This window comes from Thunnus thynnus, chromosome 5 (genome assembly GCF_963924715.1).
Source record: "Thunnus thynnus chromosome 5, fThuThy2.1, whole genome shotgun sequence".
NCBI classification, from domain to species: domain Eukaryota; kingdom Metazoa; phylum Chordata; class Actinopteri; order Scombriformes; family Scombridae; genus Thunnus; species Thunnus thynnus.
In genome coordinates, this window is record NC_089521.1 from 14,850,153 (window position 1) to 14,874,278 (window position 24,126).

The 24,126-nt window shown below is 40.1% G+C and overlaps 2 protein-coding genes across 3 annotated transcripts; one reads left to right on the top strand and one right to left on the bottom strand.

Moving 5' to 3' along the window:
* The first annotated feature begins 2,080 nt into the window (after positions 1 to 2,080).
* On the top strand, positions 2,081 to 13,244 carry ric8b (RIC8 guanine nucleotide exchange factor B). 2 transcript variants are annotated; one of them, XM_067589431.1, is made up of 10 exons: positions 2,081 to 2,322; positions 2,764 to 2,811; positions 2,917 to 3,546; positions 4,722 to 4,816; positions 6,668 to 6,818; positions 7,262 to 7,360; positions 7,592 to 7,736; positions 7,871 to 8,015; positions 8,139 to 8,258; positions 10,505 to 13,244. In XM_067589431.1, exons 1-10 carry the CDS (start codon positions 2,239 to 2,241, stop codon positions 10,611 to 10,613), a joined length of 1,626 nt encoding a protein of 541 aa, XP_067445532.1. In that variant the 5' UTR covers positions 2,081 to 2,238; the 3' UTR covers positions 10,614 to 13,244. The 2 variants fall into 2 exon arrangements, with proteins under 2 accessions (XP_067445532.1, XP_067445533.1); XM_067589432.1 differs by having other exon boundaries at positions 2,083 to 2,322; positions 7,265 to 7,360.
* Positions 13,245 to 13,295: 51 nt separating this feature from the next.
* si:dkey-103i16.6 (uncharacterized protein LOC557125 homolog) lies at positions 13,296 to 22,996 on the bottom strand. Its single transcript, XM_067589433.1, has 8 exons — positions 22,726 to 22,996; positions 16,488 to 16,716; positions 16,221 to 16,376; positions 15,672 to 15,904; positions 14,692 to 14,792; positions 14,429 to 14,590; positions 14,105 to 14,314; positions 13,296 to 13,914 (listed from the first exon to the last, which is right to left on the bottom strand). The coding sequence occupies exons 2-8, from the start codon at positions 16,706 to 16,708 to the stop codon at positions 13,693 to 13,695; spliced, it is 1,305 nt and encodes a 434-aa protein (XP_067445534.1). The 5' UTR covers positions 16,709 to 16,716; positions 22,726 to 22,996; the 3' UTR covers positions 13,296 to 13,692.
* Positions 22,997 to 24,126: the final 1,130 nt, after the last annotated feature.

The window sequence follows — 24,126 nt, forward strand, 5'->3', positions numbered from 1 at the left end:
CAGTTCCAATGTGGTTTTGTTTTTTTTTCCTTTGTCAACACTTGTTCAACACTTAATACATTTTCTACTTTAATTGTTCTGCTAATTGAAACATTTTTATGTATTTTTCCATAGCTACTTACTATATGTATTTCACAAACAAAGCTGACAGGTGTACATGTTAATAAACCTGCACAATGAGACAAGAGAATACCTCTTTGTTTGTAGGATCTTTTTAATTCCCTGCACAAATAACAAGACCAACTGTACTATTTATAGTGGTGGAAAGTAACATTTACTCAAGTACTGTACTTAAGTACAATTTTGAGGTACTTGTACTTAACTTGAATATTTCCATTTGATGCTACTTCATACTTTCACTCCACTACATTTATTTGACAGCTTTAGTTACTTTTCAGATGAAGATTTGACACAATGGAGGTATGTAACGAGGTTTTAAAATACAACACATTGTTAAAGATGAAACCAGTGGTTTCCGACCTTTTTGGCTTTTGACGTCTTACAAAAAGCAGTGTGTAGTCGGGTCACATTTCAGATATCTATGAGTTGTTAACAGCTCCACCAAATAGTGATTTTCCCCTCTAAACATGTCACATGGTTTCATTTCAATAAATGTTCAAATGATACAATATTTCACCAAAAATCAAAGATTAGAGAAAAATTGTGTATCAGAGCTTTGTTTTTTTCTTTTTTCCTCTCCCATTAATCTGGTGACCCCTTGGAGGGGCCCGACCCCTAGGTTGGGAACCACTGGACTAAACCAGTTAACTGTATATAAAGTAGTTCAAACTAGCTCCACCTCCAGCAGCTACAACAGTAACATGCTGCTTACACACTGATGCTTCAGCATTAATAATTTAACAAATACTTTTTCTTTAATACTTTAACTACATTTTGCTAATATTTAAGTAGGACTTTTCATGCAGGACTTTGACTTGTAATGGAGTATTTTTACATTGCTGGATTGGTACTTGAGTAAAGGATCTGAATACTTCTTCCACCACTGGCGATTTATTACAAACATGTATAGGCTTCATGTGTCTTGTCTGGAAAAGAGGCCCAAATTCCCACATTGTAATAATTGAGTATATTTATGAAAGTGAAAACTTAAATCTGTTGTATTTATTCAGTAGGATATAATCACCTCACTGCCCTTCTAATCATAACATGAAAGTGAATGCAAATAACACACTCTGAATAGAAATGGCAAATACAAAAGTGTTCCTTGTGCCAAATTGTCCGGATTACGTGCCTTTCCTAATGTGGGACAGTTCAGGCTGAAATGTGGGACTCTCACTGGGAACTGAAAGGTCTAAATCACCTTAATTCATACAATAAAAACTAAGTCATTTCAGTAATCACAACGTTTTTGCTGTTACAGATGGTGTATGTATTATATTATATTATGTATAAATATTAGTAATAATATAATTTGCAACCTACCTAAATAAGTCAAAAATTAAGCATTACAATAAGACCCCTGAATAACTATTGGTATTGCACATTTGATCTACTGATATGCATGTTTCACCAGTTTAACAACATATATGACTGTCCCACATTAGTAAAAAACAGCTGTCCCACATTTCAAACCACTTTCCAAAGTAGGACAATGAAAAATTGAGAAATAAAAAATTTGTTCACCATATTATAGTATATTTTGATGCATGAATGTATCATAAACACAATCTGATACAATTGTCAACATTTCTTCATTTATGACAAATTTATATCCTTAACATTAAATTACTCTAAATCTTTTTCCACTGACCTTTGACTGGACCGCCCCAATCTATGACTTGGAGTCACGTGATTTAAATTACATGACACTCCAGGTTTAATTTGACAGTGGTCCTCATCTTTAGCTAACATTTGGTAGAAAAAAAAGAGAAATTATCGAGTTCAGGTGTCCCACATCACACTAATTCACCCTATATGTGTATGTGCTGTTTGGAATATGTGAGTGTATAAATACTTTTGAAAACCGCATATTAAAACTGGATTACAGTGAATAAACCCAGTGGAGAGCAGATGCAGACAGTCAGGGGAGTTTCCCTGTTGACAGCACACACACACACACACACACACACACACACACACACACACACACACACACACACACACACACACACACACACACACACACACAGCTAGCCTGTCAGCTAGCTCGCTAGCTGCTCAACTCTCATTGGTAACGTCGAAACCGAGCTAACTATCTGTTTTCTTCAGATATCCACCATGGATTTGAATAACATCCTGTCGCAGCTGGACACTGCCAACGAAGAGGAGATTGAGACGCTTCTGCTTCAGTTTAATCGAGAGGTGAGTCGGTGCTCTGCTCGTTTTTACGTCAACCAAAACAAACGGCAGCGTTAACGTTAGCTAGCTAGCCACCTTGCTAAACAGCTAGCTTTTAGTTAGCAAACCATTTACACTAAACCAGCCAATTACGTTATTGTTGGCGACGTCCCATGACAGCTAATGTTGTATCGTTAAACATATTACAAATAACCTCTGAATGAGGCAAACAGGACCTTAATTCATTATTTACAACACCAACATAGTGCTGCTAATGCTAATGCTGCCTGCTCTCTGCTACTGCGCATACAGATATTTTACCTAACTTTAGCTACTTCTTCGAGGTCTCACGGACATATTTCGGTGTTTATATCAGTTTCAAAGATGTCGTGGTTTTTTTTGTAATATGGCATGTGTAATATAGAGTTGGTTGGTATCCACAATGAGCCTCTTTTCTGTTTCCAGAACAGTCACACCTTCACTTTTAACCAAAAGGAAGAAGCCTCGCGGAGTGTAAGTAGAGGTGTAAGCATTTAAATGATCAAAGCAGTGCTATTGTGATCAAAGCACTCCTTCCTGTATTTAAAAATGAGAGTCCTCCCCACTCTGTCATTACAGAAGCTGTGTCAGGGTGTGTTGACAGTGCTTGGCAGGCAGGTGCAGCCCAGCTGTCAGAGGACGTGTCTGGAGACACTTCGCATCCTGTCCAGAGACAAGCGTGTCCTCGCACCGGTAGCCACCAGGGAGGGCATGCTGATCCTGGGTGGGATGGCGAGGCTGCATACTGGAGAGGAAGGAGGTGACAACCAGAAAACCCCTCAGGAAGACTCCCAGTCAGAGGAGGAGGAGAGGGTGGTGGTGGAGGCCTTGAAGTGCCTATGCAACGTGGTGTACAACAGTTCTGCAGCCCAGCAGGTCAGTGTAGAGGTGCAGCTGGCAAATGGCTTGTGTGCCAACCTGCGCACAGCACGCACATGGCGCCACGAGGTGGGCCTTTTCACGCTGCGCCTTCTCTTCCTGCTGTCTGCCCTGAGATCTGACTTGAGAGGGAGCTTGAGGAGAGAATGGCATGCGGTGAGACTACTGACAGAGGTGCTGGAGCACACCCTGGACGTACACTGGGTTGGTCCATATGAAGCTGCCCGTCCAGATCCGCAGGCCTTGCCCATGCCTGCAGAGGACAACGAGCGAGCAATGGAAGCACTCAAAGCCCTGTTCAACCTCACGCTGTCTAATGCTGGTGGTGAGGTGAGTGTGTTGTGGTTATGTCTTCTCTAAGAGTGTGTGATGTTACACGTAAATGTAACATTGCATGCCAGTCACATGTGTCACTTTCATTTGTATGGAGAGCAGGTCGAGTTTGCATCACCTGAATTGTTAATGTCATCAGTCACAACTCAAATCTCAGTTAGACATGTACTGATACAGTACATTGATACTCAACTGTTGGGTATCAGACAATCCACTCTATCCACCACTGACCCCCTTTTTTAAATAGAAATTGCTCAGCTTCTTATAAGTCCTTTTTATGTGTGTCAATATTAAACTGGTTTTGCAGTTCTTTCACTCTGCAGGTTTTGTGTTTTTCTGTTTTGAGTGTGAAATACACAACTATTGGAAACAACAGACATTATTAGGCAGGTTACACTCACCAGAATGCCCCTTTTTTTGTAACGTTCACATATTTCATAAGTTATACATCAAATTATGTCTTTGAATCAAATCAGTCACTGTCACCAGTATCTAATCCAGCCTTTTAGACCAGTATAACCAGCAGTATTTTCCAGCATCATGCTGCTACATATACCGTACATGACACACTCGCTCTCTGTTTCGCAGGCTCCATGCACACACAGGCCAAAAACGTATTGTCCTGTGGATGAAAAAGAATGAGATGTGGTACATATGCTTTAGGAGGATGTGTCAGACACATTATACATTTTGGTTGTGATTGATATCTTTCATGATGTAGTGATCATGTAGTAGTTTGTAGCTACAGCTGCTTCTGTAAAATCAAACCTGGCAGTCTTGTTCAGGAAGACATTTCAAATATTCTTGCCATATTTCATGCATTTTGGACTGAAGGTGACCACAAAGGCGGCATCTAACACAATGTAAGTCCAAACGACACAAAATTTAGTTTCTAGACACACGTTTGACGCTTTGATGTAGAAATCCCAGCTTCCTCTCCCCATGTCCTTTTTAAAATCCAGAGTAAAAGCTTTGACTTATGTCTGCTTCAGTGCTCTCCTCTTTTGGCTCTTTAGACTGGTTGTGATGCCTCATAAAATTTTAAGGTCCCTATTTTGGCAGTCAGGTTTTGCTTTTAGCCTCCTGTCCCTGTAGCTTCAGTATTTTTTCACATTTTTGTTTCTCTGAACAATGAAAACGTTCGCTTAGAATTGATGTTCTTGTTTTAATAGGAGGATGACCACCAGTTCCGACTCATCGCTGCCATCCTGCGTCACCTTTTGATGCTAAAGACTGAGACAGAGGAGAAAACAGAGGAAGCACATAGGTGAGAAGTCTGTGCTTCATTGTTCATCTTCATATATTCATCTCCTTTAGTTGACAACACCTTAAACGTTGAATTAAGGCACTCTGCACAGTCGCACATGTGAAAAGACTCAAAACAAGCATAAAATGTCTCCCATGATGCTTTATAGCTTACATACATAAATGTGTGTCCTGACCCCATGAACCGGTGATTGTGTGTTTTACTGGAATGCTGCTGCTGAGCCACGAGAATGTCTAAATGTCGTTTGAAACTGATTTGAATAGAAAAGCACGCACATAGATAGATTGTATGTCAGTGGAAAATCACCTGCTGTCATTTGCATGTAAGCACCCAAATGGACAAGCACTGAGTGTCCGCCCAGTATCTGTGCATTACCGCAAATTAAGACCGATAGCCCACGGTCTGAGCAGACTGCAGCGTCGTGGGAAAATCTGTTCAGGCAAAACAGAGTCGTTTCTTTTGAGCCTTGTTGGGTGTTTCATCTTCTAAAGGCTCTTAGCTGTCGTAATACTGCAACAGTATCTTCTTCTCATGGTAATTTAATGCAGGAATGCCAAGAATCTGAGGCTATAGACTGAAATTTAAACAGTGTCAGTAAAAGTGACTGATGCTCCTGTCGCCTAGCAACCTTGACAGCTGCAGTTGACAATCGGGACACAGCTAGTAATGTTAGAGATGGAGGCAGAAATTTCAATTTTTTTTTGTTGTTGTTGTTGTTTTGCCGTCTTTCATTGCCGCTTCATGTGATGTATCTCAGGCTGAGAGAGGACCATGGCCAGGTAAATTAAGATTGGTTAAGCTGTGGACACGCCTTTTGTAGACTGCGTCCTTTGAAGGATGCGGCCCCTGAATTGAGACACAGCTATGACCTGTCGAGTCAGTGGCTGAACTTGTCACAGGGGTTTGGGCCATTGACCAGCATAACTTTGCTGGGGGGTTGGAGGAGGAATGTGTTTTTTATTTAGAAAACACCAAAGTTATACTAATATGTTGACTTAAACAAAAGCTTGGTCAATCTTATTAAGTAGATATTATGGATATTTCACAATTCATGCTGTTTTGATTTCTTTAAGCTTGAATCGTTTTTGGCATAGCCGGGGCTTTGATAAGAGCAGTTTTTTCTAGTGGGGCTACACGACGACTTTTTCTCCATGCAGCTGTGACAAGGAAGACCTGTTATATTGGACCTGGGCAGGATACAGCTAACCCGTGCACCAGCTTTTTGTCTTTTTAGATTCATAACTTCAATGGTCCTCACTTCTCCAAAATCTTCCTCATTAATGTGTCTCTCATTGGCTATTTTATGTCTTCTCAGGCAACAGTTATGTAAATATTCAGATTAACTGGATAAAAGTCAGTCTGCCAACAGTTAGAAAGTGGTAAACAACCCAAATATCACTCTCATTATAACACTTTATTTCCTGTCATTTGCTCTCTTGACAGTGCACATTAAACAATGTCGCACAGATGGGAGTTAGGCAAAATGATTTTTGAAGGCCCCTTTTTACCCCTTTAAGCCAGATCGCACCCTGAGGTCATCTGGCAGTTCCCCATCAATGCTGTTCCAAAATGCAGATTAAAAACGAGAGGTGATTGGATCTTTGCCATGAAGGGTCCTTGGCTTTGGAACAACTTGTCCGAGGCAAAATGTTCCAAAGCTTTCATCTTTTCAAAAGCTGTTGTTCCAAAAGCTTTCATCTTCTTCACTTCTTAAAACTCTCATGTTTGTACTTTAACTTCACAGACTCTTTTCCAGTCTCATCTTAGAATCTACTGTAAAGTATCTTAAATTTTGTAAAGATCTACATCATTCAAAATATCTTTTGTTGTTGTTTTTATTTTTGTCGCTAGCCATGCCATTAACCTGCTGAATAACCTGCCTGTGTCCTGCCTGGACGTGTTAATCGACGTGCCTGTCCAGGGGGGACAAGAGAAATATGGCGGGAAAAACATGGATGCGATACAGGTGTTAATTGACTTCATGGAGAAAAGGATCGACAAGGTAAAGTTCATCCTCTGAAGCAAATGCAGAGCAGATGGGCTGCATTGTTCACACAATGAAAGATTATTGATACATCCTAAAACAATTCAGGACATAATAGAAATATATTAGAGCTTTCATGTAAACTAAGATATGTACATTTCAGATGCAGCCGGTCATTCTATAAATATTTTGTGGCATTTTGAATATATTGTGTAGTTGAAAGTAGATAAAGGATGGGAAATATGCATTGTTACAAACTTCTGTGGTATTAGTAAAGCCATTTGTTTTACCTGAGAGTATTTCTTCATACAGAGAAACTGTAAAGAAAAGATTTTAAAAAAACGATTGATTAAAATGCAAATAGTAGATGAGACCCGTGTGTGTGTTAGTGCTGATTGACATCTATTCAGTGCTCCAGCTTTTGCAGCCTGTGAAGTCTCTGTGGTCTGTGTCACTCCAAGCAGGGCTCCAACTACAAAGAGGGGCTGACTCCGGTACTCAGCCTTTTGACTGAAGGATCTAGACACCACAGAGAGATCCGCAGATATATCAAAGCACAGGTACGGCAGCTGCCATCAGTTTAAACAACAGATTACAATAAACATTTCTGGTGCCCTGTGTGAGTTTCATTGACCTCTTCTCTGGAAGGCTGAACATGTCTGGGATCTTAGTGACGTTTCAGTACTTTGCTCAAACAGATTTTAATGACCTCATAGCTACAGGCTACTGCGGCTACAGTATGTTTTAGGTTGACAAAAATACTGAACTGTCTGTAATCTCTGCGTCCTCAGGTACTTCCCCCACTGAAAGATGTGAAGATCAGGCCGGAGATCGGCACTGCCATTAGAAACAAGCTGGTTCGCCTTATGACACATGTGGACATGGGTGTGAAGCAGACGGCTGCAGAGTTTCTCTTTGTCCTCTGCAAAGAGAGCGGTAAGAGGGGGCGAGCAGTGGTCTGGTCACAGGAGGAACATGGGTTCTGGCACATCAGATCAGAAAATATGAGAACGAGAGAGCCAAGAACATGTAACATTTAAACTTTGTGTATTTGTGGTGTCATCTTTTAGTGGACAACCTGTTAAAGTACACCGGGTACGGAAACGCAGCAGGACTCCTGGTGGCTCGAGGACTTCTGGCAGGAGGGAGAGGAGAGACTCAGTACTCAGAAGATGAAGACTCAGACACAGAGGAATACAAATCTGCCAAACCTTTGTGAGTGCTCAGATTAGAGTGTTAATAATCTCATGTGAACTTGTTTTACACATTTCCTTGTATGCATTGATAAGATAATTCTTTAAAAAAAATCAGCTTTTGATGACGTTTTCTCTGTTCCAGCATCAACCCCATCACTGGTCACGTGGAGGAGCCGATGCCGAACCCCATTGAAGAGATGACCGAGGAGCAGAAGGAGTATGAAGCCCAGAAACTTGTCTATATGTTTGACAAGTTGTCAAGGTAAATACACTAAGCACTTAGAGCAGACACCTCTGCCACCGACTGTTTATTTTAATGATAATAAATATTTCAAAATGTTCGTTTCATTTAAATAGTGGACATTAGAGAGGTGAAAAGATATGAGAGGAAAGAGAGAAGGGCTGAAATGCAACAAAGGTCCCTGATGGGACTTGAACAGGGGGTGTTTTAATGACACGGTCGCCACCTGGACACGCCAAATTTTCAATCTCCACCAGGATCCTGATCTGCATTAAAATACACAGTGACAAACACATGAGATCAAACAGATGCCAGATTTCTTCCTTTCATTCACACAAAGGCTGTAGTTCATGTGTCGAGATGCAGAAATAAGAAATACTAGATCTGCATCAGTATCCAGATCCACAACAAAAATGTATCACATGTTCCAGGGACCAAGTTCACCATATTTCAGTTGAACTTTTTAACAAGAGATTTTTGGCACTGTGTGTAACGTAATCTGTCACCTGTACTGTGTGTATCAGAAAACTGAGGGTTTATCATATATCCTGCTAACTAAGAAGCAAACAAACAGGACAGATATAAGACGCCAAAGAATTCTTTGACAAATAATGAACTGTGTTTTCTTTGCAAAGCCTCGACTAAGATGATGAACTTTTTCTCTGTGAACAACTGTTGCTCCCCTTGCTCAATGTATTCATATTATTTATTGTTTCCTCTGCAAAGTCAAACATGATGCCTGTACAAAGGTAACAGTGAGCTCGCTCCCTGCCAACCGATTCATCAAAGGAAGAATCTCTTGCCGTTAGCTTCAGCTTCAATTAGGCCCGGACTTTCAGCACAGCACAGCATTCAGCTGGAGTAAATGGAAGCTGCCGGCACGCCACTGCAGCATCATTACTACTGCTCCATTAATTATCACCTAATTGGCACACAGAGTCTGCTGGCCGGTCCTGGTTCCTTTATGTGCCACATTCAGGTTTTTAATAACACATGTGTCCTGACTTTATTCTTCTCATTCTGAGGAGCCAATCATCGGCCAGACAGGGAGTGGACAGAGACAGAGGCGCAACTAGACAAAGCAATTTGGGTGGAACGTGGACGAAGAGGAAGAGACACGGGTGAACAAATGTGCAGACATAAGAAAGCTGACCTCGTCATTGTAGAGCCAAAGAGGGGGTTGAGCTGTAATGAGGCACGTGCGCCTGTAAGAGGAAGATTCCTTTCCGAGGCTGCATCCTCTTTCTTCTGTTCCTCAGTAAAGGAGATGTGGTGACGACGGAGAGGTGCCTCCTCAGTACAGACTCTAAGGAGATCGGTCAGAGCCCCGCAAGAATGCGCTCCCCTAACTGCTTAACTGGTCCTCCAATTAGCACATTTTCTGCACCCCCACCACCCCTTACATCTGCCAGACCCCCAGTCCTCTGTCACTGCTGAGGAGGAGAAGAGGGGTTTTTTTGTGTTTTTTTGGCTCTTAATTGGGAGAGATGATGGTTTGTGTTTTTGTTTGTTTTGTTTTCAGTAGACGCCTCGTTAGTCCTCAATATGTGACATCAAGCCTTGGAATGAAGATTCACATCTGAGGAAAAAGAGTTTAATAACCAGACTATATTTCTTAAGTTACTACATACATTACTGACTCTCAGCAGGTTTCACATCTAAAAATATCTTTAGTTTTTACCAGATCACAGTTCTCCATCTCCTTTTAAACTTAAACGCAGGATTTAGCAGGAATTACCAGGCTATTTACATTTGAATCTTTTAAATTAACGCAAATGGGTCCTTTTTAAATCTTTGATGGATAATTCTCTGATAAATCATCTTAGGGGGAGTGGTGACACACAGTGCAGGTATAATTGGATTAGGATGAAGGGGCAGCCGTGGCTTTGAGGAGATTAGTCTGAGCGCTGATCCTGTAATTAAACTGCCACAGGAGAGGAGGGGAGGGGAGGAGGAACAAGTGGGTGAGAGGATGTCCAGACAGGAGCGAGTGTCCATGAAGGGGGGAGGTGGGGGTTGTAGAGTGAGGGTCCTCAAGTTCTGGATGTGTGAGAGTAAAGATGTACAAATGAAACCCCTCTTAAGACTGTTGATGGATACAAAGGGTTTGAGCACAGTTGGGTTTTGTCTACAAATCCTGTTTACTTTTTAAACATACATGACACTCAGGTCCATCTACAAGTTAACAATCTTCCTATCTGACCCCTCCCCATGGAGCAAGTGAATATCTTTTGCTTTCTGAAGACGTCTAATGTTTGTGTCCACAGGCAGAATGTGATTCGGCCCATGGGCGTCCGGCCGGACGGGACGTTAGCACCTCTTGAAGAAACTCTTTGCGATCCGCCTGGAGACAACTCAGGATCAGACTCTGACTAGTGCATTGCACATCTACGCCACTTTTTCCAGGTGAAGCCCACTGGGCCCCCAACAAATTAAAAGCTGTGTCGCATTTTAAGGGCTGGATCCTTCAAAAGATCAGGAAAGATGGGTTCTGCAGAGGACCTGAAAGCTGGGCCGAACCCGTGCCTCCTCCTTAAATGACTCTGTCACAGGAACAGAGTGTAGAGCTGTCACCAAAAAACCTTCACAGGTGCTGGATCAAAAAGTCAGACAAAAGATCCACACGCTCTACTAACAGCTCCCAATAAATTACTCTCTATTAAATTAAAGTGAATGGCAGCTATCAGAAGTGTGCAGATCTTTTGTTGAACTTCTGTTCTCATAGAGACCAAAACCAATAGTGGACTTAGGCTCTAAATTGGTTGACAAAGTTTAGATAACTGTGGTAACTTGTTCCATGATCACATTATGAGTTGTAACTTTTTACTGTAACATGCTGAACAAAAAATAGTGTATCAAGTTGAAAAAATATATATATATTACTTTTCTTTATATGTACATTTATACCTGTCATCTATTATTTTGACCAGGCAGTGTAAATAATGTGTGTGCTATGGTCAAGTTCAAGTGATATTTACCTGTAAATGATGAACACTTTAATGCAAACACAGAATCTGGTAAATGCGACGTTGTCAATTGATATTTTACAAGTTGACAAAGGTCACTTGAATGCGTCATTAAACAATTGACTGTTGAGAAATTGATTGTAGGACACTGAGGGCAAAAACTACACCAGTTGCCTCAAAGAAGGAAATAGTAAGCCAAGCGAGGCTTCGTTTCTCAGCCTTATTCAGAGGAGGTGTTGAAATGGGACAGACCTACTGACCTCTGAGGATCCAGCCCCTGAAGTGGGACACAGCTGAACATTTCACAGGAGACTCCGAGGGGCCCCGTCGTAGCCGTAAGCCATTCTCCAAAGCGGAAGTGGACTTAACACGTGGCAGGAAGACTTTGCAATGGCACCACAATGTGTAGGAGGCCTCCTTGGTTACTGTTGCACCTTTATCATTTATTTTACCTTTCCTAAATTGAGAAGATAGACGTAATAATATAATTTTGATGCAATCAGGTGTATCTCACTGAAAGCACTGTTGTCATGGTTTGTTTAAAGTGTAATTGGGTCTGAATAATCATTCCTTATCATGTGCTTCTGTTTTTCACTTTGTTTTTTTTAGATTTTCTGCTACATGATGATTTTGTTCAGTCTTTGTATTGCTAGATGGTTAAACACACACACACACACACACACACACACACTAAACATGAAATCATAGTAAGAACTGTTCACGGTGAACCTTAATGTCACAGCACCTGTCCAGAGTGAACAGGATTGATGTATATTTAGAAATCAGGCAGCGTCAGTGTGGATAGTTTAAAGTTGCAGCTCAGAGTGAGTCTATATTGGCTGTTATTATCAGTGAATGCTGCACACCAGTTAGTCCATTTATTTCTGAATTCAGGGCTTGTTGCCTCACTTTTGTCTCACTGACAGGTGTTTTAGACATGAATACTTGTTTAAATAGAGAGATGCATCATGTTCCTGTGGTGGATGATGGTAAACAGATTGTTTTCTACCTGTTGAGGACAAAGAAATGTGCAACCTGAAGTGATTGTTCTATAATCCATGTACTTTTTGCCAAATCTGCATGATGTTCAGTCAGTTCTCAGAAATGCAATTTTTTTCCTGGTTTTATATAAATCCACAAGGATAATCTATGTATAAACAAAGTAATATTTCCTCAGTGATTAAGTGTAAAGACTGCTGGTTGCTGGAGTCAGCTGCATGGTTGATGACGACTTCACAACAGCTTGGGTCACTTGAAACCCTGTTTTGGATTACAGACTCATTTGTTGTTAGAAAGTCATTTTATTGCAGATTACAATCTAGTGAATTTGCCTGAATATTAACCAGAGAAAACCTTTTGTTGCATTATTACAGGTTCACTTATTAAATAGTGAATAATCATGAGCATTTTTCACCTGACTTGTGAATCACCTCCACTGGCCGCTCATACAGGAAGAATTAAGATCAGTAAGATAACAGGAAGATTTAAATAATTTGGCTTCACAGAATTTCTGACTCAACATTTTGAGACACCCACCTGAATTTCATGTCACTAATCGGATGTTTGGAGCCATGAAAGGTCAGATATGCAGATGGATGATGAAGTAAAAAAAAAAAAAAAAAAAACAGTTGTGGCAAGGTGACAGAACAGCTTTAGTGCTCCATGTCATTTGAACTCTATTAGAAGGATGAAACACTAAAAATCAAAGATATTCCTTCCATCATTTGGTATTTTGATGTTGTTGGAAAGCAACGTGTTAAATCTCCCACAGATTAACTGGGTTGAGTTCTGCTGACAGCAGATGAACATGATAAATTATCAAACCCTTCAGTGACCACTTTGTTTCTTCGGAGCTCCTGTGTTGATGCATATTCCCCCCGTCATAGTGGCATATATTGAAATTGCATGTTGATCACCTCTCCATCTGGAAAAAATATGTTATGGGGAAAAATGTTTTTGCACAATTAAACACTGTAAATATCACCACACTTATTTTATGTAGTGAGGCTTCCACTGAACTGAATAAACTGAATAAAAGTTGTCTTTTTGTACTCGTAACACAACATGGACCTTTATAGAAGGACAGAAGAAGTGCAAATTACACAAAACCTTTATTAAATATTGTTTCAAATACAGTGTTGTACTGATATAAAACATGAACACATTTGCTGGCGTCTGTTTAAGAACACATGCAGAAACATTTGGACAGGGCTGAGACATTGACTAGTGTTCTGGATGGACCCTTCCTCCATAATAAGTGCTTAAATACGCTTGTTGAGCTTGACAAACTGTCTTTGATATGATTTTTTTTTTTTTATTTGTACATATGAACATCTCACACACTGTGCCACTTAAATGGACACATTGAAATCCATTAGATAAAACATTGTGTGTGTACAGAATACCGGAGAACAGTCTTACTGCGAACAAAGGAGAGAGGAAACTGTCTCAAACCTTTTCCAGTGTCTTATTTTATGAAACATGCGGCGTCAGTTGCTCGGGCTGGAGGATGCAGTGCTCTTGCTGTCCGTCTCAGAGTCCGTCTCCTCGCTGCCGCTGCTGGCCGCTGTTTGAGCTCCTGGTCTGGACCTGGATGTCTCCATCCTGCCCTGAGGCTCTGATGCTCCTCTGCTCATCAGGCCGTTCGAGGTGCTCTGGCAAGGCATCTGTCCGCTCACTGATGGAGAGCTGCTTACTGATGTGGTGAAGCTCTGCAGTGAGGATAATTATTGCCATGGTCAATCCTCTCAATAGAGCCTTTTAAGCTGTGTTGTCTTTACCTTTCAATTTTACAAAGTTCTAAATGTAGTAAAAAATAAATAAATAACTAATAAAGAAAAATAAAGAACCCCAGAAGAGTCGTTAGACAGCTAAGAGCCTAGAGCTTAAGAAGGAACGCACCACTGTTTCCTGACTCATCAGCTCTTCGATCTCGTTGCTCCAGCCGAGCATTTCAGCAAATCTCCGGACAGTGTCCGCCAGGTCACCCAGTTCCATGTGGTCGTTTCTCCGCAGTGGGACCTTCTCAAACGGACCCACAGCATGCCGGTTCAGCAGGAGACGTGGCACAGTGGAGCGCACCGTATTCACCAGGCTGGCAAAAGGCTCAATCTATAAAACATTGAATTTTTGTTCAGATATAAGTGAACTTAAGATTTACCTGCCAAAGAAATGTGCTAGAAACCAATTTTAATTGATAAAGACATTAAAAATGCTATTGTCCACCTGTAAAGAGGTGCCCATAATGATTAGCAGGTCTGCTTTGGGGAAGTCTTCAGTGTGGAGGAAGTACTTCTGTGGAAGGTCCTCTCCAAAAAACACAACGTCAGGTTTGACTGTTGCAGCGCAGAATGTGCATATGGGGACGTTGTCATTCATTATGGCGTGCTGTGAGACAGACACAAATGAAGGAAGCATCAATGTGGTATCAAATGCAATGAGGCACTGTGTTGAAATATGAATGGTTTCAGATCAATGACTAAGTGTACCTTAGCCTCCTCAGCAGGGTACGGAGTGTAGCACAGGTGACAGGAAGCTGTAGCAAAACTACCGTGAGCTTCCACAAGTTTGTCATCTGGGATGCCACAAACTGTGAGGAAAGTTATTAAATATTATGAAGGACATTCGTAGCAAACAGGGTCATCCACTTCAGCAAACAAACAGACCGTCACTGGTGGGCTAGATGAAAGGCAGTCAATGTGAACACCTGAAAGTGTCAGAAGTGCACGACTACTGGTGGTGTAAAAGAGAAACAATGAACACACATCTCTGAGGTGGTGCGTTCATTGACTAAGTGTTCACAAGAGCTGCTTTATTGTTTTTCTACAAACGTTTCATGTGGTTCAGAACAACACATCAGCAGTAAAACAGTTAAAAAAAAGTTTGAGGGTTAAATGGGTTAAACCGGCATCCCAGTATTTGTTAGTCACTAGATATTTTGTCATTGTAACCAGTGGTGAAAAGTAAACATTTCAGGTGAGTCTTCTACAAATGTTCTGAATGTCACACTGAATACGAGTCTCTTCTGCTTTGATTGATGAGCTGTGATGTTCTGCTTTTTGTATGTGTTGTTTCTTTTAATGGACTGCAGAAGAAAACTAGCATTTTGGCTAATTCTGACACCTACACTTACACAATTTTGAAAGTAATTCATGTGTGTTGTCATTGATAAATAAATAATTAGAATAAATTTAAAAAAGTTAATCAAAAAAAAAAACAAAGTAAATGGCACCGTCTTCAATTGTTTCTGTTTGCAGTTAATTGTGATATGTTTGGTTACATAAAAAATATATTTTTTGCTTGAAGATAAGTAATTAGAGGATTGGGTTTGAATTTGGATCACATCATTTACTGTGCATGTTTCTACTCTGTAATGAAAAAACTTCATGTACTTTCAGCTCGCCTGACACAGTTTCATGTAAAGATCTATTTCTGGCTGATTTTTTGTTCCCTTTAACATCTCACTCACCTTTCTCCAGTCCGTCAATGTTCTGCGTGTACATTCGGAGCAGCAGGCCTTTGTGATGAAGCATGCGGATGAAGTAGTGTATGTAGTTGGGCCTGTGGCTGCCAGGATACAGCGCCTTGGCCAGAGAAAAGAAAGGCTGCGGGTCGTTGGAGAAGTAGTCGATGTTAAAAATGGCTTCTGGGTAAGGGATGTTGTACTTCTCCACGTTGGCATAAAGACCTGTTCCTGGAGTTCTGAAGACGGGGAAGTACAAACATTTTTACATGTTCATTTTGGGCATTTCAGTACAAGCCTTCATTGAAGAGCAGCAAACAATAAGTGTCTTTCTCAATAATTGTTCCCGGGGATTAATAGCTCTTTTGACACACTTAACCAAGGAAACCAGAGCCAGTATGTTGCTGGACAGTTTCTATAACGACTAAGCAGGTTTACACTTCAGTCTTAGAAAAGGAACTGAACAGAGCACAATGAAAATATTCAAGGACTCGTATAAGAAGAGAGAGAGATGAAGAGGAGGCTGCAGAGAGCACAGACCCTGCAGACACCGACCTGAAGTCTGGTATTCCACTGGCAGTGCTGATCCCTGCTCCGGCTACCACAACCACATTCTTACAGCGGCCAAGCTTCACCAGCCGAGACACAGAGGCAAGACCGCCCCGGGACCTGGACCCAGTAGGCTGAGGACCTTTGGACATCTTTCCTTTACTGGAGAGGAGGCCAAGAAAAGGCACATGATAGCATTTCTCTGCTATGAGCAACATCTAGAGGCAGAGTCAGAATTATTTCATATAAACAGTCTCTCTAATGTTTCCTCACCTTGTAGGTACACCGTCTTGTCCGCTCACACTCATCTGGCTGAGGTCCTGGGCCAGAGCTGAGTCCGTCTGCTTCTTGCGTTGCTTTCCATACGGGCTCGGCCCGGAGTCCTGGAGCTCTGCGGGGTCGCTGTGCCTGGCCTGGGAGCTGGAGCTGCGGGTTAGCCGAGTGACTGGAGGTTGAGGGGCTTTTTTATCCCAGCTGGACCTGGACCTGTTCATTCCAACACCTGTTGACAGCAAGAAAACAAACAAATCATTCAGCCTAAATGAAACATCAATCACTGTTTATGAGTCGTCATACAAGATTCATTTCCTCCGCGCTATCAGCTTAAAGCAAGATTTGCCCGAATGACATTTGAAAATTGAAAATGTTTTTTTATTTCTTTATTGTGCAAAATGTAAAATCGAAGCTTTTTGCTTTGTTTTTCTACCTGCTCTAATTAGTCATTGCCTTGCTTTCAGTGATTTGCTTTTCATTTGCCTCCCTCCTTTCCCTCCACCCATATTTAAAAAGCTGTTACACTGAAATTATCGTGGCATCCTTTCTGTTCATCCCCTTTGCACAGAGAGAAGCTGAAATGTTTTAAAACTGTCAACTGCTGAACAAAAGGTAATGGCTGCAATATATTTAGCAACCCCCCTTTGCTGCTCAGCAGCTATGCTAATACAGTCCACAGCTGTGGCAGCTTTACTGTTCAGGGAAAGCGGAGGGTATAGCCGAGGGGGGTGGAGGGTGAGCCTTAAAAAGAGGGGTGGTAGAGGTGAAAGGGAACCGTAGATTGACTGTGTGTCAACAAACCCAGCTGGGAGAGAAAAGAGGATGCCCCCTAACGGCCCCCTCAGACTGAGGAAAAAGAGAGTGGGAGGGGGGTGCAGAGATAAATGATACGGAGGCAGGATTCAATAAAGAGGGAACAGAGGAGTAGAAGAAGAAGAAGAAGAGGAGACAGAAGGAGGAGGGGGTGGAGGGCTTCTTTTCCAAAGCTATTCTAGGCCTTCAAACAACTTCTATGAGGAATGAGTGTGAGTGATCAGGGAGAGGCAGCGAACAAGGAAACAAAAGAGCTACAACCCATAAAACATGACTGCTTCAGAGGGCAGCAGGGAGATAAGACGAGCTTTTCTCCAGCAGCACCTTATCGCCCTCCGGAGGAGCCGGGAGACGAACAGAGGGGTCACTGAAGGCTTACGGAGCAGAAATACAGCCAGAAAGTGATGGGTGGTTGTGGCCTTTAAGCTTTTTTTCCCCCAATTGCTACATTAACATTTAAAGAAAATTAGCTAGCTTAAAACAGATGTAGCTTTTGCCTCCTGGAATCTTGAAAATCTCTGTTTTCATTTCAGGCACTCAATCTTCTTTACCTCCTTTAAGGCTGGAGCCCCCACATTACCACTGTGTTTTTTTTTCCTCCCTTGCACATCCTAAAGAACTATTAAAAAACAGCGGGATGGTGAGGGTCTTGCCTTTTGTCTGGGCTCCTCTAAAAAAGACACTGCTGAGTACAGGCAATAAATCACCAGCCCAGTTATTAAGGTCCCACACAGATGGTGTAGTGCAGACTCAACAGTGGTCCGGCCCACAAAATACTATGAATTTACTACATTAAACTTGAGTCATTGGAAAAATGTTGGTTACTGTTCAAAGAGAGACGCAGCTTCAACATGGGGGCAGATCTAGAGGAAACCAGCAGTAGAGAAAACTGGTGCAGCAGAGGCAGCAGCAGGTTTTCAGGCAAACAGTCAACAACCAGAGCAGCGAAGAACAATGCTGACAAAATGGAGGATGCTTCGACAAAAACCTGAAACAACTTAAGATGGTATTGTGCAATATTAAAAACATCCAAAACAATGCAAAAAAAGTTTTATGCACAGGCATACAGAAAGTTATTTTAGATAAGAGTGGCCCTCAATGTTATAAGATCCACCTTTTTATCTGATGAAGGCCTAATTGTGCCACAAATGCAGTTATTTTTCTTTAATGACAAATAAATCCCTGTATAAATGACAAAAGGCTTAAAAAGGATTTGAGAGCCCCCCTCGCTCAGCCTTTCACACGGCTCGTTCTCGCAGCTCTCCCCAGTCGAAAAGCTGAGCCCAGTGTGCCGCAGTACCGGACCACCAGGGGTGTAGCTGCTCATATGTTAGGACTGTCCTACAACACTGGGCACACCTCGCTGCTCACCATAAACCCCCGAAAAAGTCAGACTAATGGGTAATCCTTTTACAAGTTCGGAGGCTGGGACTAAAACTCAAACACTGCCGAAGAGCAGCAGGCAAAAAGTTTGTGTCTAAACAACATGTGTTTAAATGACCAAAACCACTATCTGCTCGACATTTACTGCTCATTGACGAAGAAGAAGTTCTTGCCTGAAATGCTAAAATGTAAAGTAGAAAAAAACAAAAGGATTTTAAAAAAACAAAAAAAAACAACAACAACCAGATAATCATTTCTACTTTGTAAAAAACTACTTCCATACAGGTAACTTCAACGATATACAGCAAGTCTCCTTTCAGATATTAGAAACTAATTATTAGTTAATTATGATTGAACTCAGTTCACACAAGTGTTTAGTTAATTAGACTTCACCTCATAAAACTGTGATCTAGTGGACTTTTATAAATATATATATCTACTGATTAACAACACACATACCTACACAAGAGCGCTCTGACAATAAACACTCCTGGAATGATAATATAAACTACTGCCTTTATACAGGTAACCAATAACAATACAACAACACTTGCTGGCTGATTACACCTCCGGGTGGAGCGACGCTGGGATGTACTATTGACATTAAAATGGTGCGAGGTGTCCGGCCCTAACAGTTGCAACTAGCTGAGTGAGGAGGTTTGTCAATCAGTCAACAGTCTAAATATGCAAATTAAGTCAAAACACTTGTGTAGGTGGACTATTTGTGTGGAGGAGCTTTGAAGTCATGACAACAGAGTTGAAATTCAACCAGCCAGCATACAGGCTGATTTGCATGCTTGTCTAAAAGTAACTTGATATTTCTTTTAGATTAGGGCTGCAACTAACAATAGCTAATTTTTAATATATAATTTCAAATTTTTTTGTCAGAGCAACAGTCCAAAACCAAAAAATATTCAAGTTCATAATAAAATAAAAGGAGAAAAGCAGAAAATCCTCAGATTTGAGAAGCTGCAACCACAAAATGTTTGTCATTCTTGCTTTGATAAATAACTTGTCAAAACTGTTGTTGATGACTTTTCTGTCAATCACCTAATCAATTAATCAACTGACAATGTCTGCCCTATTTTCAATGTTAAAATAGAAAATACAACACAAACAACAACAACAACAACAACAATAATAATTGTTCTCCTTATTAGGAAGAGAAATATACTAATTAGCATAACAAGACAGATGATCAGATCCTTATTGACTCTCAGCAGCGTGAACCTGCGACACTGTTACTTTATTCTGAGTGTTAAATAAACATCTACCTGACGTCTCTGGACTGACATGTCAGCGTCTTAAAGGAGATTTGGTTAAGTTTAATGAGGGGCTTTCCCCCTGCAACCCCTGCATTTAACCCTTCACTTACAGCAGAATTGAGAACAGCAGTCTTTGATCTCTGCTGCCCCCCAAACCAGGGACGGCAACAGGCCGCCTGGTCACTATGGAAACCTCTTCATTACTTAGTTGGAGAGGCAACAGCTCTATGTTCTCTTTCCCCACCTGCTCACTAATGACATATCACTCTGTGTAGCATCTTTGTTGGACTCTCAGTCGACACAAAGCAGCGAGTCCTAATTTGTGTTAGTATATTGTTTGTTCACACACAGAGGGGAAGGAGGGCGGCGGAGAGCTAATTTTGCCCAATAGGTCGATGTCTAACTAATGACTCCTGTCCTGTTACCCCTCTGAGGACGTAACAGCCCTAAATTAAGCACCAATCTACCAATAATGGGATGTGATACCATTTATGCAGCCACATAGATTCTTTAAGAGTAAAGGAGCTGAAAGTAAACACCGCATGTTCAAGTCATCCCAACTGGAAACACAGGACCACTCTGTACTACAAAACAATGAAATTAAATGTAAAGCCATTCAAAACAAATAAATGCTACCCATAATCTGGGGTAATTAACTATTATTTTGTCAATTAATCTGCTCATTAACGTTTCAATTAATCGTTTAGAGTATAAAATATAAGAAAACTGTGAAAACTGACGTCTTCAAATTGCTTGTTTTGTCGTATCAACAGATTAAAACTTCAAGATATTTAATTTACAATGAAATAAAACAGAGAAAATGCCAAATTCTCACATTTGAGAGGCAAATCAGCAAATGTTTGGCATTTTTACTTTAAAAATAACTGAAACGATTATCAAAATAGGTGCTGATTAGTTTTTTTGTTGATCAATTAATGAGCTGAAGTCTTGTTGGTTATAGAAAAAGTCTTTGAAAACAGAATAGTTTTAACTTTTCTTAAGATAAAAAAGGGAGATTAACTGAAAACAAAGCATCAGTCAGCATGATTAACTGTGTGTGACCAAATCCTCATTTTTAGAAAAGACAAAATCCACTTTTGGAAGTTTTTTCATTGCTACAAAAACACTGAATGAATTCTGACACAAATGAAAAATAATAAATTGCCTCCAGTAGCAGAAGAGCTGCTATAACTGAGGTTATGCTGCCACCTGCTGGAAACAGCAGCTCATTACACATAAAAACCACCAGCCCACTTTGGAAAAACAATCAGTGCCACATATACTGTGGTAAGTTAACTGTGACCAGCTTACATAAGAGGGCTGCATTGACTCCTTTTACATAAATTAGTTTTTTGGCTCGCAAAAAGCCACAAATCTCGATTCTCAACAAACCCGATTAGCTGTTCAGATCATTTTCACACAAACTATTGACCCTGTTTCATGAGCAAATACAATCAATCAATCTCATTTGTCTTGATGACACCAGGATAGACAGAGATATCACACACACACACACACACACACACACACACACACACACACACACACATGCATAGATCAGTTGATTAGCTGTAAACTATTAAATTATTCAGCAACTATTGTGATAAACTTTTAGTCATTTGGGGTCATTTTTTAAAGAAAAATATGTACAAATTCTCTGGTTCCAGCTTTTCAAATGTGAATATTTTCAGTTTTTTTAAACATCATCTTGGGCTTTAGGAAACAATCATGGACATGTTTCACCGTTTACATTTTATACACCGAACAACTAAGTGATTAATCAATAAAATAATCAACAGATTCATCAATAATGAAAATAATTGTTAGTTGAAGAACTACACTTGGACACAAGAACACAATGAGGATGTTTTCAGTCATATGATGCCAAGCAGATTTTATCTACTGTTTCTGAAAGTGATTTAATTTATCAGGCAAGTTAATTACAATTTTCATAACTGACTGAAAATATTATTTTCTCTAAATTGAAAAGCTTGTCTTGTGTTGTTTTTAATACTGAACAGACTGAATAAGTTATCTTGTGGAGGACATGTGTCATTCTGCCTGATATTTATCTGGAACAAACTCCCAGAAAACTGCAGGTCTTTTAAATCACAGCTGAAGACTTTTCTGTTTGCTGCCAAATTTGAGAGTTAATATCGTACACTGCATTGTAACTTTTAATCTCTGTCTTATTCTATTTTAGCTTCTTTTTATTTCCAATTTAACACTTTTAAAAATTGTATTTAAATGTATTTTATATTCTGTCTTAATGCCTTTTTATGCTCTCTGTAAAGTACTTTGAATTACCTTATTGTTGAAATGTGCTATACAAATAAACGTGCCTAGTCTTACCAATTTAACAGTTTTGACATTTTAGTCCTGGGCCACTAATTAGCTTCACCATTCAGCATTACCTATCTAGTTATATTATACAAAAAGCTTTTCATTGGAGAGAAACAGTGTAGGTAGAGTCACATGAAGTAAACACAATGGAGCAAACAAGTGATAGTTGAATGTCTGCAATTTTTAATTGTACCACCAAAGCTCAGGGATTCATTACATTTCCAGCTAATCACCCTGATGTGGCTCTAAATCTTAAATTTAATTAAAAAATATATATCAGGCTTTTGGAAGCTGCCTTTAAAATGTATTTGGGGGGATTGTTGTTAGAAGGTGGAAGTCCACAATCCGTAGACCTGCTTTGGTAAGAACAATAATAACATTTAGGATATAAGGGGGCTATCATCATCATCATCATCATCATCATCGTTAGCTACCTGTCTTTCCAGTGAGGAACTTTTGAGTGTTGAGCAGACGGCGACGACAGACAGGCTGCAGACTCTTGTTTTACATCCGAAACGAAACTCGCTGAGCTTTTCTTTTTCTTTTTAATCAGTAAACTCGGATCTTGTGGTGGAGCCGCAGCAGTCTGGTCCACCTCTGCTGTAGCTGTACTAAAGGTGTCTCCTCCTGAAATACAAACACTTTATCTGCATGCAGCACAAACTGTGACGGTGTTGGAGGACAGAGATGTCACTCTGCTGCTATTTCCGGATACTAAAGAAGTCATTACGAACGCGGGCGGGAAAACGGAGCTGGAAAGTCACGTGGTGCTGTGTTTCCGGTTCCTGAGTCCCAGTCTGGTTTTAGGATAAGAAAAAGTGGATGTATACACGGGTTCATGTTTTAAGTGTGTGTGTCCAGCTGTTATGTGTGCAGCATTTACCTTCTGGTGTTATTCTAGTAGTGTAGTAGAACAATACTAGTTGTGTCTTCTAGTATTGTTCCTTCTTTTGTTTTATGTTTTTACACTTATTTATTCTTAAGATTTTTCATTGTCTTTTATCTTTGTTTCCATTTCTTATTGCATTGTAACTTTTTAATATGTAATTGCATTGTGTATTTTCTGTTTTTATGTCTGTGAAGCACTTTGTAAACTTGTTTTTGAAAAGTGCTAGGCCTATATAAATAAAGTTTATTATTATTATTATTATTATTATTATTATTATTATTACAATCTGTTTTAAGAATACACTTTACAGCTGCAGCGATTAATCAGTTAGTTGGCAACTATTAAATTAATTGTGAACTATTTTGATAATCAATTAATCATTTGAGTCATTTTTTAAAAAAGAAAATTTCCAAATTCTCTGATTCCAGCTTTTTAAATGTGAATATTTTCAGTTTTTTTTAAGTCTTCTACAACAGTAAACTGAATATCTTAAGAGATTACTTGATAATGAAAATATTCGTTAGTTGCAGCCCTAATGCACTTTACTTCAGGTAAAAACACACAGAAATAGAAATCAGAATAGGTCTGTGACTGTTCTTCATCCTTTTTGAGGCCTTATTTCAAACATGATAAAAAAAAAAGGTTGTAGTACAGCTGTATATTTGTCAGGAAATTCTTGACTGAAGTGACTAATTTTGGTTTTGAAGATCTCTCCAGATTCTCCAGACCAAACAGTGATCACAACTTCACAACTTAACAAAAATAATTCAGAACATGAAATGGTAGCTGACAGAAATACACCCAAACAACAATGAAATAATTCAAATGACTGAAAATATATTGCAAAGTGATTAAGATACTGTCTAATATATCAGATATGTCAATTTTATGATCACAAGCTTATACCGATGCATACACTGCATTTTTTTATGGGAAAAAAACACTT

Excerpts from the sequence above, each read along its gene's own strand:
- si:dkey-103i16.6 (XM_067589433.1), bottom strand. The coding sequence starts at position 16,708 with ATGAACAGGTCCAGGTCCAGCTGGGATAAAAAAGCCCCTCAACCTCCA. Across the intron at positions 15,905-16,220 it reads AGTGGAATACCAGACTTCAG|AACTCCAGGAACAGGTCTTT; the intron begins GTCGGTGTCTGC and ends CCCCGTCTTCAG. Across the intron at positions 14,591-14,691 it reads ACCCTGCTGAGGAGGCTAAG|CACGCCATAATGAATGACAA; the intron begins GTACACTTAGTC and ends TCTGTCTCACAG.
- ric8b (XM_067589431.1), top strand. The coding sequence starts at position 2,239 with ATGGATTTGAATAACATCCTGTCGCAGCTGGACACTGCCAACGAAGAG. Across the intron at positions 7,361-7,591 it reads GCAGATATATCAAAGCACAG|GTACTTCCCCCACTGAAAGA; the intron begins GTACGGCAGCTG and ends CTGCGTCCTCAG. Across the intron at positions 8,259-10,504 it reads ATGTTTGACAAGTTGTCAAG|GCAGAATGTGATTCGGCCCA; the intron begins GTAAATACACTA and ends TTGTGTCCACAG.